Raw genomic sequence first — 14,725 nt, 5'->3', positions numbered from 1 at the left:
GTAAGAAAATGTAGGCCTTTAAATAATAGAAAATGTCTGTATAATAATAAGTATCCATATAAAATAATAAATGTCTTTATATTAGTATCATCCAATATCCAAATTATTAAAAATAATATAAATATTGTATATATAGTCTTTTTCAAGAGTTTCATATTGTTCTATACTGTTCTTTAAATATCTAAACATTTTGGAACATTAAAATTTTTGTTAAAGTTTCATACATATTTTTAAGATTATTAGCAGAAAATTAATTTTCAGTAAACAGAAATTTAAATTTAGAGTATTATAAGCATAAGTTTATTTATGCAAAAAAAAAAAATTTGTAAAAAATGACCGAAAAGATGTATTTTACATCTTTTCGCACATTTCATAAGACCTATTAAAAGTATCTCAAACAATGAAGTACATAAACAGCTGTTTTCAAGACATATCAAACTGAACAATGTCGATCTCATTGTAGAGTTTGTCATCTTTTAAATACAATAAGATTTATTTTCAATTGTTGCAATTTTTAAACTGTTTCTGCTTGCGTCCACATTAAAATACATTTCCTCTGTCTGAAGATGTCATCGAATTTTAAAATAGTCTTCATTGTCTTTTTAAATTCGCTTATACATCAAAGTAAGTTCAAAATATTTATAATAAATTATAACGAAACCTATCAATGGTATAGTTTTTTCAATTTTGTTGTCGTATTATTTCTAAAGCTGACAGCATTAAAATTTAGTTATAGAAAAAGTTTTGGATACAAACTAGATTTGTTTGCAAAATAAGCCCTATGCATATCGTCTAGGCATTGCGTATGGTTTAGTATCACCTTTCTTGCGTTTAAGTGCACTTGTCTACTTCCTACAATTTCATTGAAGTGTAAAAATGCGTGGCAGTTCTGCATTTTTTCATTTTTTACAAGATACTATGATGTTGAACCGAAATATCACACCGTTTTTCAGGATTTTCTGATAGATTTCATTTTTGTATTGAAAGTGCTGATAAAGCATATGCTTTTCTATTTTATTCTTGGATTTAAAATTTCAATTTAGAATAATTTTAACCTTCAGTACACACGAAAGAGTAAAGTACAGAGCAACAAAAAGAGACTTTTTAAGGTTCGCCTTTTTGTGACCACTTTGTTTTTTATATACAAGTATATTAAAATATATATTAAAATACAAATATATATTGAAATACATATTTAATAAATATTTTTTTTAATATAAAAGATATTTTAAGAGAACTAAACTACTTAACATTGCCATTTAATATAAATAAACATTTCTGGTTTGAAAATATATTTTGTTCAAAAAAAATTTGATTTGTGAGTAAAATTATGTTCAGTAAAAAAAAAAAAAAAAAAAAGTGTACATATGCATTACGTCCGAAAACTAATGGATAGAGCGAAGCTACAATTTTTCGAATGTAATTTTTCTGGTCGGCTAAGCATGTCCCACAAGATATGCTCGATTGGATTCAAATCAGGTGAGAATGCTGGCTATTCCATACGGGTAACATGCGATGTTTGCTTGATAAGTACGGGCGTTGTCATGCATAAAAACAAATTCTGCGACGACGGGAATCCAAAACAAACGTACATGCTGTTTCGGAATGATATCCCGATAAATTTGGTTTGTCACGGTTCCGATTTGAACATGCAGGTCTAATCTTGAGCCCAGTGCAATTCCATCCTAAACTATCAGCCCTGTATTACCGTAACAGTGTCTTTCAATTTTGTTGTCTTGTTGGTATCTGGCTTTGTTCATATGAAAGTCCGGCGCGAATCAGACTGCAAGACTCATTGGAAAACATCACACTGTAACGATATCCACATTGTATGTTCTCTATTCCAGGCTAATCGCTGGCAACAGTGAGTTGCCATGAGCGGAACACATCTGACATGCCTACCCAAGTCAAATTCTTGATGGTTCCATCAAAGCATTTTGATGGTTTATGTTGGTCTTAGTGCGGTTCACGATGGTTCAACATCATTCGATGATTACCATCATCTAACATTTTCCATTATGAGTTCATCATTCCATGATTCTACTCTAATACTATATGGAATTAATACTATTTTCTAATACTATATTTTTTTGTCTGAACCTAATTTTCACCCAAAACAAATTTTTTTTAGACAAAAAATACTTTTAAATAGTATTAGAGTAGAATTCTCCCGGATCAACAGTGCTGGCAGACAGAAGTCGAGGAGTTTGAAGTCAAGTGTTTTTTTGGAAAACCATAATTCTTACCACCATCAAGAGAAGTATTGACTTTCATGGACCAACAATCCATGATGGTTCCATCTATACATTTCCATGATGGTTTAATGAGAATTTTTGTTGGTTAAGCAGGAATATACCATCAAAAAAAATTTTTTTTTTACGTCTGCCCATCAAAAATCAGACCAAATTCCTACATTGGGGTGATGGTGGTTCATGATTTTTCCAACATTTGATTTCTCAGAAACTGTGATGGAAGTTTCTAATGGTTCAACATGAACAAACCATCAAAACAAGTTGCTATTCTTTTATTGGACCATCATAAATCAGTCCGAATTCCTACATTGAGGTGATGTTTACTTATGTTGGTTCATCAATGGAAAAACATTAGAACTTTTGACATGGGTACGAGCATATATTACCCGAGCGTCTGTACATGTTTCACTTTGAAACTGTTGTTCCCGTGGCAGCAGATAGCGGAAGAGACAGGTCGGAGGCTGTGCTCCGTCTGATTCTTTTGGCACTTACTGCTAAATACTGGTCTGCATTCGGCGTTTTAACTTGTACTGTAAAATGTATTGACAAATTCATCATCTTGGAATCGTTGCCAAAGCCTAGAGATAACACTTTGTAATGAGGGGATTTAATTATTGACTATGTCAACCTTCATTTATCAAAAGGTACCACACGAGAGAATTAAATTAGCATGTCTTATATACTAGTAAATTAGTATTTAATACTTATAGTGGTAGTTACGCCACAGTACAATTTCAAGTTCCTCGGATACTTCTATCTGAGTACGTCCTTATTCCAAGCAGCGGATGATTCACCACTTAAAAAAATCATGCGTCCATACATGCGTCCTCTGTCATATATGGCAACGTTACTTTTAAAAAGTAACGAGTAAAAGTACAAGTATTTTTAAAAAAAGTAACGAGTAAAAAGTAAAAAGTTCTTATTTTAAAAAGTAACGAGTAAAAAGTACAAGTAAAAGTACAAGTACTAAATCAAAAAAGTAACGATTTAAAAGTACATTTCTGGGAAATCGAAAATTCATAGTAACCTAAAATTTTATTGAATAATATTCTTATGTTCTTTAATGTTTTTGCAAAATTGTTGTTATTTATTTAATTATTTTTAATTTTGAAAGTTATGGACATTAATTTATTTTTAAATTCGGAAGAATATTATAATATAATTTTATAATATAATCGCATAATATAATTTCAAATCAAATATAATTTCAAATCAAATATAATTTTAATATCAAACTTTTTATGGAAATGCACGAAAAAGAAATTTTATCTATTGATTTAAATTTTTAGTTTATTATTCTTATTTATTTAAATTTCCATTGATTTAAAATTGTTTTACTCTATAGAAACGCTTTTTAAAAGCACAAACATAAACAAAGCAAACACGGGGTTTCAGAGAGCTTTGTGATCTTTGAGCTAGTAAAAAATAATTGAATGTGCAGTATAAGTTGAAACAGAACAGTCTAAAGTCTTATTTGTAACAATGGCTAATGTTGAAGTCGTGCGAGAAAATAATTTTCCGAACATTTCTGCCTAACGGAATAATTAAAATTTGTAAACGAATTTTAGTATCAGCGGCTAAACTAATACCTTCGAGCTTTCAAGAGTTAAAATAGTAATTATAATAGTTTTCAATAGCACAAATAGTTCTGAAGTTCTTAGAGATCTGACTGGGCGTTGTTTGACAAGGTCGGGCATAAACATAACTTTAGTAAAAAATGTACTAGGTAAAAATGTATTTAGTAAAAAATTTATTAAGACAAAAATGTATTAAGACAAAAATGTATTATTAGTGAGTTCAAAAAGAAAACTGAAAAACGTAATAACAAATTCCAACATTTTTTTATTTAAAATGTATTAAGTATATGCATAAAACTCAAAAATGAATGAAAATAACTTGTAGCAATAAAGGAAATGAAGGAAATAAAAATAAAAATATGACCACCGAAGCCGACCTCTTCAGGGGGTACCGGCCCCAGTAGCCATAAAACAAAACCTTTTCTATTGAGGGGGAGGCAATTGTCTAAAAGTAACACCCTCAGTAACCCGAAGGTTTTGTATAGAAGTCCAGGAAAAAACATGAAATACAAAGAAACAATTAATTAAACTCAAACAAATTCATCAGAAAATAAAATTATTGACAATCCAAAAAAATTCACCTTAAATACTAAAAATTAATTATTTAAAATTAAATAATGAACTTATATTTGGAAAAGATCTATTAACATCAATTGTCATCCGCTACAAGTTAAATAAAATGTATTTGAACTTGATTGGATAAATAGAAAGAATTATTATCTGTCACAATGAACCAGAAGGGAAAGTAATAACTTTATTTAAAAGAATGCGTCGATTTTAAATGCTTAATTTCTTTTAAATGGTATTTTTTTTCTAAGCATAATACAACTGTATTCTTTATAAATTGAAGTCGAATAAATTTTTTTAAATTTCTACTTTTGATACATTTGTTTTGTTTTTCGTTAGAGGAACTTGGAAAAAATATCTTTCTTTTTTTTAACGTTAAATTTCAACAAAAAAAAATTAAATAAGTTTTATCCTTAGTCAGTGTTACACTCATGTTATTTAAAAATCTTTTTCAATTCTAGTGCATAAATTTTCAATGCCAGTTTGATAAAAATCTATTTATTTTAAAACAAAATTTCTTGAGATGAGATATTGGACATCTCCCACATTTTCTATTCTTTATGGAATAAAGTAAAGTAAGGTGGAAATCCTATAGCGCAATATCGGTTGAGTATGGAGGCTAGTACAATACCTCCATCCCAAATCCATTGATTTTTTACAAGGTTCATCTTCCCCATCAATGCTAATCAGAAAGATTAAAATTATTGAATCTAAAATTTGAAAAGTGCTTCAAAGAAAAGAAATGAACTGATTAAATATTTACAAGCAAGCAAGTCCCTCTAACTTTAAAATATCGTTGGCCCGACTTATAGTACACAATTATAATTAATAAACCTCAATAATGTTGATTAATGAGAAACGAATACCAAAATTTACGGAAACGACAGTTCTTTATTCTTTCCCTATTACTAACTATACCCTAGTTTATATTAACTCAAAGAGAGTATTTTTTTTATTTAAATAAAAATTTATATTTGCTAATTCAAAATAAATATTTGTTAATTTATTTAAATAAAAAAAAAGATAAAAGTGGTAGAAATCATATTATTACGGAATAAAATCTAATTCGGATGTTACAAAGCTCCTTCAATAGTGAACATTTAAAATATTCAGAAGCCAAACCAGAAATCAAAATTATCTGTTTACATATAAAAAGGAGTCTTTTTGATGTCAGCAACAAAGGCAAATTGATGTTTTCTAAACCTAAGCATGATGCACAATAAATCATCCTGAATTATACCTCCGTTGTACTGTAAACAATTTAATGATTTTCCAGTAGAAGTTAATGCACTTGCGTTAAACACAAATCTCAAAGGGGTAATTTTGGATTCAGGTCTAAACACACAATGATAAGGAATATAATACTGCACATCTGATTCTTTAGACTCTTGTACTTCCTCCATATGACCCATATTTAAACACTCGAGCATAAATGCTTTGTGAAGTTCACAAAATTGAGGTTCTCTAGCAAGGCGATTCCATAACGAATTCAAACACTTTACAGCTTTTTTCTTAGATTCACCCAGACACGACGGATCTTCTCTAAAGGGCATTTTAACAACATATTTTCCACTCTCAGTTCTTGAATAATTTTCAAGAAAATGCTCTTCACAAATTTCAGTTTCTTTAGTTTTAGAAATTTTAGACTCTCTCTCTCTCTCTACATTTTCTATTTACCAAAAAGTTTTTAATGTTTTTTCTAACTCAAAATTATCTGTAACGAGCCCACAATATATTTTTTTTTCGTTTTTGGTCGGAAGACTCCCACTGACAATATACCCGAAAACGCTATTTTGCAATCTTGAATTTGTATCCTGAAGGAAAATGTGACCCGATTTTCAGATTTCATAGAAGTGTTCTGCTCCTTACAACAAATCAATAGGACTCGGAATAAATATTATTTAGCGATAGAATATTGACATTAAGAGGATTAGCTGGTGTAAGTTCTGTAATTTTAGGAATTACTGCAAAATTTAAGTTTAAATCAAAACTCTTATCTCTATTTAAAATAGTAGCATTAACTTTCGATTTTATGCTCAGAAACATATTGTTTATTCCCGATACAGTTATATTTGAACTTGATCTATTTAAATTGAAAGAATCTGCTAACCTTTTATTCATAAAAATAGAATTCGCTCCCACGTCTAATAATCCTCGAACTTCAAAACACTTATTTGATTCATCTTTAATTAAACAAATAAAAGTGCTGAGTAAGATTGTTGTTAATTCTTTTCCCATTGTAGTAGAAGAAAATATATTTTCTCCACCGTCACATACGACAAGCGTCTCGTAATACACAGGCATTTGGAAAATTGGTGCCGAAGAATTCAAGAACGATTGAATGTTCCTATTTTCATTATTCATTTGATTCCAAACTATTTATTTTTTGCTCTCACGGAAAGTGAAGAGAAATATGATGCCTTTTTCTGCTAATACTACAAAAGATTTTGTTTCTACACTCACTTACGTTATGATTATTTAAACAGTTAAAGCATAAATATTTTGATTTAACGAACTCAACTCTATCATTTACGAACATATTTTTATAAATAGTACATTTATACAAAGGATGAATTTCATCACATAAAATACATTTAGTATTTTTTACATCCGTTAGAAACGCTTTTGACATAGTTTTCCAGTTATTTTTATAACTCATTCTAGCGTTATCAACTACGGGTTTTCCCCTAGAAGTATAAAATAAATCAATCTCCCTAGCTAATTCTACAGGTTTAAACCAAGAACTTGCTTCTTAAATTTATAAAGCACATAACCTATCCATCAAGTGTTTGATTAATTTTATCAGATACTATTAATTGCTTTAAAGTTTCGAAGTCAGTTACATTTTTTAACTTTAAATAATATTCCCAACTCGTTATTAATCTAGACGCGAATTGCACGTACGTTTCACTCGTCATTTTTTACGCTTTCCTAAAATTCTCTAAACGGATTTTGGGGGATGGCTCGAATTCTCTCAAAACTATAGTTTTAACTTTAGAATAATCTCTTAATTCGTCATCTTTAATGCATGTAATTATATTTGTGGCTTTTTCCCCTTACAGATTTAGAAGAATTTCAGCCTTAAATTTCTCAGGGATATTTTTTGAAATAAAAGCTCTTTCTAATGATGAAAAGAAATATCGCCATCCTTCTGGTCTATTAGGGATTTTAAGAGTTAAAGTCCTCACACTTTTAATGAGAGAGTCTAAAGATTCTACACTTTCGTTTTTCACACTATCAACAGGTAGTTCACTTTTAGATTCGATTCGCAATTTAGCGAGCTCAAGTTCCGATTTCACTCTTTCAGCTTTTAATTTTTCAATTAATCGGATTTCATCACTTTTTCTTTCTTCGATTATGTTATTTGCTAACTCTTCAACTAACTCAATGTTATTTTTATACGTATCACAACTCAGAATTGCTGTAATTAGATCAACAATAGTTTTCATATTAGAAATCTCTGCATTAAGCTCGACAGCAAGCCGAACATAGTCCTCTTTTTTAGCACTTTTAAACATATTGAACTTCAATAACTAAATAATAAATCACGTACCTTTTATTAGGTATATTATCCACTAATTTCACTACTGATAGCTCTGATAGACAGAGCCAACAATGGGTCTGACGATAGCTCAGTTTACATAAATTCTCGATAAAATAAAAGTTCTCAAAACTCAGAAAATGGACTGTAATTATTAGTCACAATACTTTATTCACATAACTCATTTCTCCCATCCGAGCTCTTCGGATTCATAACACACACTAAAATTTCATAGATGGTGCTTCTGGCATCAACAAGGAGCTTAGATTTATGTTAATTTTAGAACTACAGAAATTTTTTTAACATTTTATTTTTATTTTCGGAACTTTATTTTATAAATAAATTACCTTGTTCGACAAATTTGATAAACATTATAACTTATGTTAGAAAATAAATTTAAAAAAAAATACATTCATATACAGGAAACCCCTATAAATCCAATAAACTACAAATTATATTTTGTTTTTAAATATAAATAATAATAATAAATAAATATAAAAAATGAAGTCTTCTTAAAGCAAAGTTTCATAAATAAGGATTCTCAATCTATGTGTAGTAATACTTGCTGAACCACCAATAGATGGCAGCGTTTATTGTAAATTAAATTGTAACCGTAACTGTAAAAAGATATTGTTAAAAAAAGAGATATCTAGGCCTTTTGAATGTAGTTGTAGCTGTAGTAGCCTTTTGTCCTGTATATCACATGTTATAATATATTTTTGTTGTTACTTACCCCTTTGTGGTTATTGAGTAGTTTTCCTGTTTCTCAAGAAAGCGAGAAAAATGATAAATTCACTAATAGTTTAGATAAATCTTCGGTGTATTTCATAACCCATTAGAATTAATTAAACTCGAAAAGAGAAACTATGCACATTAGTATAGGTCTCCGCGAATAAAAAGAGAAACGTTTTTTTCTTTTCTTCTTTATGGTTACTTTTTGGAGGAGTAGCAAAAACCAAAAAAAAATAATCTTTGTGACAATAAGACATCAAAGATACAGTTCATTTGTTATTTAGACAAAACTATTTTCTAAGAGGAAAAAAAGCATTCCATCCCATGCGGTGATAACAGTATTCCATAGATATAAATTCCCTATATTAGTCCCTGCAGTATTCATATGGACATCCTTTATCACAGGCAATTTTCAGAAGTTGAATATTCTGGACACACAATTCTGGAGAACACAGTCCACTCACAATGATAGTTGCAGTCAAAAAAAGATCAAAAGAGCCGTCTTTTCCCTTTCAGGAATGACAATTTTAAAAGGTCAAGGTATTTAAACACGAAGTTAGCTATGAATGCATATATATTGCACATTAATTTTATAAATTAAAAAAACATAAGCATTTTTTTTTAAATAAAATTTTTTTTTAGAAAGCTTACCGAGTTTTAGAAAAAGTAACGATTTTATTCGACATTTCCGTTACAAATACTTGTACTTTTTCCCTAAAAAAGTAACGAAAGTACAAGTAAAAGTACTAAATTTAAAAAGTAACGAAGTACAAGTAAAAGTACGTACTTTTTACTTGTTCCGGCGGTACAAGTAACGAAAGTAAAAGTACTGCCATATATGGTCTTATGGCACTGATTGGCTAACAGAACACTTGTGAATAAATTTATTTCTTTGCCACCATTCATTATCCCTATCTTTCGCCCTCGTCTTTGTGACGTACTAACTTATATGGTGGCTTCCTGCAATTTGTAAATTTACTTTTAAAGATGGGTGTCATGATTCTACGAGTGATATTTTTACTTTAGAGTTCAATTTCAGTGTGATTCTCAAGTATCTTTAATTTATGGACACGTGCCTATATTGCAGTATTGTTTTTCAAAATCAGCTATACACACAAAATATTGGAAACAGCATTATTCATTTTCTGTGTTGCAGCAATGCTGGCTGACAGAAGTCAAGGAGTTCTTAGTCAAGTATTTTTGGAAAACCATAATTTTTACCAGCCCAGAAGAACGCGTCATTCCGTACATGTGTACTCACCTGGTAAGTTAATTTAAAAATATTTTTGCTCTCTCTCCCTCTTTATGTATATATATATATATATATATATATATAGATTAATAGATTATGTATATATATATAATCTCGTCATCAGCTCACACAATTATATCCGCAAAAAAGAGTGCTTTCTACTACTGTATTATAATAGCCAAAGCAAAATATATCAATATAATAGTGTGAGGAGCACCAAAATATCTAAACGAAAATGGAACAAATTAAGCAAAAAAATGCAAAATAAAACACGTCAAGCACAAATAGAAAATTTCTATCCAATACGAAATAAAGGATCTGCTCTTCTATTTTGCATATTCTTAAGTATTAAAAAATAAAAAGTTTATTCCAGATTTTTTTTAAAAATTCAGTTTAACAAATTTCAAAAGAAATAAAAGTTTGCATTATAATTGCAATACACCAAGAGGAAAATCTCCGAAAATGTGAGCGAGTCCTTAAAAACAGCTTGATTGTAAATAAGTTTCCGGGACAAAGAAGTGTCGCTGCTGTCGCTAAGAGTTGATGCTTCTGACTCTCGAGTGCTACGCCATGCATATAAAATGTATTGCGTTGTGTAATAAATTATAGCACATATTAGAGAGAGACATCACAAAGATACACCCAGAATCACAGCGGCATTCGAACCCGCTACCTCCTCATGACAGATCATTTGATGGATCAGAGTGACCACCTGGCTAGGGAGGCCCAATTCACTAAAACCATACTCACAACCTTTTGATATCTTGATTTATTGTATTAATCTTCTGTGTTTTAATTTATGCAATTCTAAAATTGCAATTTAGTATAAATATTACGAATAACTTTTTTGCATAGGTTTTCAAAGAAGCTTTAGAAGAAGGAAATTAGGTATTCCATTTTACAAGAAAAATTATCAAACAGCTCCGAAGTTGATCAGAAGTCTTCAATTCTCAGCGCGTAATCAAAGGGAAAGTCCTTTAAAAACTCCAGGTAATATAAATTTCGCATTATGAATGAGAAATTTCAACGAACCAATTTTTCAACAAAGGAAAACACATCGGAAGTCAGTAAAACAAATAAAGGGAGGGTAAATAGTTTTTAAACCTTATCATGAGCAAATTATTTATTAGTTTAACTTCTGAGCTATTTAAATGTGTCCCAGAAATAGCCAACAATTTCGATTCAGCAAAAATGGAAAGAATACTTATGATTTGATACTTTCTGCTTTTTATTTTTTTAAAAGGTAACAATGTTTTCAAAATGAATGGAGAACCGTATAGAGACATGCACCTCCTACACCAGAAAGCCTCCACACGGTATTTAATAAGTAGTCTGCGCAGACTATTTAAAAAGTGAACCAGTTGTGCGCATGAAACCAAATTTTATTTTAAAAGTAATTGAGAGAAATTTATCATATATATTTGAGAATCGAATCTGTCGTGGTTGGCAAGTAAATAAGACAAAACAATGATATTCATAAATTAAAAAAATTATTAGACATATATTAGCTACCACTTTCTTATTTTTTACTAGATTTTCTATTAAATTTTTCTTTCGAAAACTGGTTTACCTTCATAGTGGTCTGATCGGACTACCTATAAGAAACAGTGTGGAGGATTTCAGGTATAGGAGGCGTTGATAGAGAAAAGCACAGTCTAAACTTTATTTCTAGGTTCAAACCTATGCTGTTATCTCACGACCTTTTAGAATTTACTACGACCTATTGGCTCACCACCTTTTAGAACTAATGAAGTAGAGAAAAATCTTACGAATGGTAAAATTACGTGCTATTTAAATCCAAATCTCAATATCAAGGCTGTTCACACATTGTCTCGTAAGCACAACTTAAGCGGAGAGATACACCAGTTTCAAATATTCCGTTCCGGTTTTCGAATGTTGCTATTGTTTATACCCAGTTCCCAAGTCTATTTCCACCATATTTAGATAAACGACGTGACGTAGTCTGCGCAAAAACTTAGCAAACGCCTGTGTAAATATTTTAATTTGTTTTATAGTGCTTCCAATCTGCAACGCCATCTAGTTGAGAACGAAACTTTAAATATCTGTTTCCGAATGCCTGGACATTTATGAGGACTTTTATGACAAATGCACCCCACTGTGATTTATTACATTCACACAATAGTCTTTTTTTTCTTTGTCATGCAGTCTTGAGTAATTAGATATAAATGCCCTAATAATTAATTTCTCCTGCTAGCAAGCTTCTCCAGTGACAGTGTTAAAAATACAGTTCGCAGTGCATTGAAACTAAAGCTCTCTAAGATAATTATAAAGGAAGTAAAGGAAGTTATAAAGGTATTTAGTGTTGATAATGGCGAAAACTCAACAGAATATTTTAATGGTTTTACGAACGGGTTCAGTACAGCATTATTAGATCGGACAATAGAATTCAATGAAAATGTTAAAACCACATCCAAACCCAGCTTCAATCGAAGGAAATATACTTGGAGAAAAAAAATTCTTCCTGTAGCTGACAAGAAAAAACCAGTTAAGATCACTCTTAGTTTAATTCAACAGGATACAGTGTCATCGAAGAATATACCTGTAACATCAAAAAGCACTTCTTTTTGGAATTATAATATCATGACACCAACTGAATATTTCAAAGGTGACAAAATCAAAACGATGAAGCAGCCGCACAAGATTCCTAAAATGCATTCTAAATATAAACTCTCCAAGACCTATACCCCTCGTATAATTACTTCTCATGCAAAAGCATTCGAGAACATTGGTTCTAATTTTAGCCAAACTACTGGGCGACCTTTAAAAACAACCGAAACATTTGTTTCTAGCAACCAAGAAAATAACAGATTACCTACAGATCATCCTTGGAGAGTTCCAACGCCTACAGATTATTACTCACACAGTATAAAACCTACAGATCACCACTCACACAATATAAAACCTACAGATCACCACTCACAGACTATAAAGTCTCCAGAATATCATTCGCATGTTGCTGAACATGCAGATTACAGTCTGGAGACACTCACTAGTACCGATTTCAATGCCACAAAATCCTCATCTGATGGAATAACCACTTTTACTAGCCAATTATCTCCCACTGAAGACTTTGCCGACAAAAAACACCAAATTGGCGAATTGCTGGAAAACAAATCCAAGCTGGTGGGGTCCTTCTACAAGGAAAAGAACTCTTCGGTAACCCAAGTCAAGAAGATAATAGAAAGCGACTGGCCATACGGAGAAACGAATGACAATCAAGATGCAGAAAGGTTCTTTCATTTTCAACAACTTAAAGCACCGCTTTTCTCAGGTCGTTCAGCTTCTAAAGTTGGTTGGGATTTCGTTACGACAGTCCGACAGCCCAGATGGTTTTTGAAAAAAATTCAAAATATTAGATTAAGGGATATTAATGAGACTGACGAAGAGTACAAAGGTAGTTCCACTACAGAAATATTTGATGATGTAACAATAAGTACTAAAGACAATCGAACAGATATGCTTAACCATGCAGAAGATATGGAAAAAACTCTTCTTTATTTAGATTGATTGCTTGTAACGTAATAAAGTCGTTTAATTTAAAGACGAATAGTATATAAAGAAATTAATCTGAGTCTCAATACTATAAAACATTTAAAATATATACTTTTTCCTCCAGCCTTCACTCCGACCTAATTTTTAAGTCGAAGTGGGTTTTCTAACAAGATAATGCCAGCCGTAACAGAGCTAAAAATAAGCAACTGTAAACGAGCTAAAAATGTAGCAACCGTAAGAGAGCTAAGAGTGAAGCCCTTTTTAACTATCCTCCAATAAGTCCTAATCTAAACTTATAGAAATATTTGGGGTGTCGTATTACGAGCCTCATAAGAGAATGGAATACAGTACTGCAACCGTAAAAGCCATCAAAACAGTATGGTTGAATATCGAATTAGAAAACGTGCAACATATTGTTCTTACAATGTATGTTACAATACAGCAAAAAAATAATTTATCAAATCAATAATTAACACGTTGAATGCCACGGGGGTCACCGGTGACCGGCGAAGCCAAGATTATTAGAAACACATAATTCTAGTAAATTTTTAATTTTTTTTATGTTATTATCGTTACTAAAATGGTTTGAGGAAATTAATGCATTATAGAACACACAAAAATAGTTTTATTTATATACACAGAGATACCAACCTGCTCCGGACAGCGAATAAATATTTTCAAGTGGTAGTTTATTAATTGTGATACTTGGTTTAATAAGCTCAATTTAGTAGATTTCTACCCACTACTATTTCAAAACAATTCGTAGGCTCATATAATTCACCACTTTTTTTAGATATGTCATGCTAAACCTTTTAAAAAACTAGCAAAATCTGTCTAATATTTGCAAATTTAGTTTGTAGTTATTTAGCCTTTAGCCAGACGGGCAAGCCATGTAAAATTAGAGTGGCATTAAACGTGTAGATAGAGAAAATTACATTATGACAATTCCTTTAAGATGCTTCATAATGAAGACAGATTATAAGTCATCTTTTTACTTTATTTTTCAATACAAAAATTTTTAAACGTAATCAATCATCTAACATCATTTCTAGAAAGAAAAAAAGAGGGGGCATCCACATATTTACTTATTATTATTATTATTATTTTTTTAATTTGGAGCCGCTTCCTCTTTTCTATGTTGCCAAACCATATCTAGAACTGCCATCTTGTACGGTTGTTGTAGAAATATTTTACATATTTTAAAAATAATAATTGAAGTTGGGAGAATTTTCTAAATATTGAGCTATTTCACCAACACTTAAAAATACATCTAAACTATTTTACCAGCACT

General features: G+C 30.6%; 1 protein-coding gene across 1 annotated transcript; it reads left to right on the top strand.

Annotated features, from left to right (window-relative positions):
- The first annotated feature begins 539 nt into the window (after nt 1-539).
- Nucleotides 540-13,756, top strand: LOC122269214 (uncharacterized). Its single transcript, XM_071187062.2, has 4 exons — nt 540-624; nt 9,826-9,933; nt 10,777-10,911; nt 12,137-13,756. The coding sequence occupies exons 1-4, from the start codon at nt 567-569 to the stop codon at nt 13,447-13,449; spliced, it is 1,614 nt and encodes a 537-aa protein (XP_071043163.2). The 5' UTR covers nt 540-566; the 3' UTR covers nt 13,450-13,756.
- Nucleotides 13,757-14,725: the final 969 nt, after the last annotated feature.

This window comes from Parasteatoda tepidariorum, chromosome 3 (assembly GCF_982258835.1).
Source record: "Parasteatoda tepidariorum strain Cologne lab strain chromosome 3, Ptep-v5.0, whole genome shotgun sequence".
Classification (NCBI taxonomy): Eukaryota; Metazoa; Arthropoda; class Arachnida; order Araneae; family Theridiidae; genus Parasteatoda; species Parasteatoda tepidariorum.
Note: the sequence above shows the minus strand (reverse complement) of the source record. Positions and strands in the feature narration are given on the sequence as shown.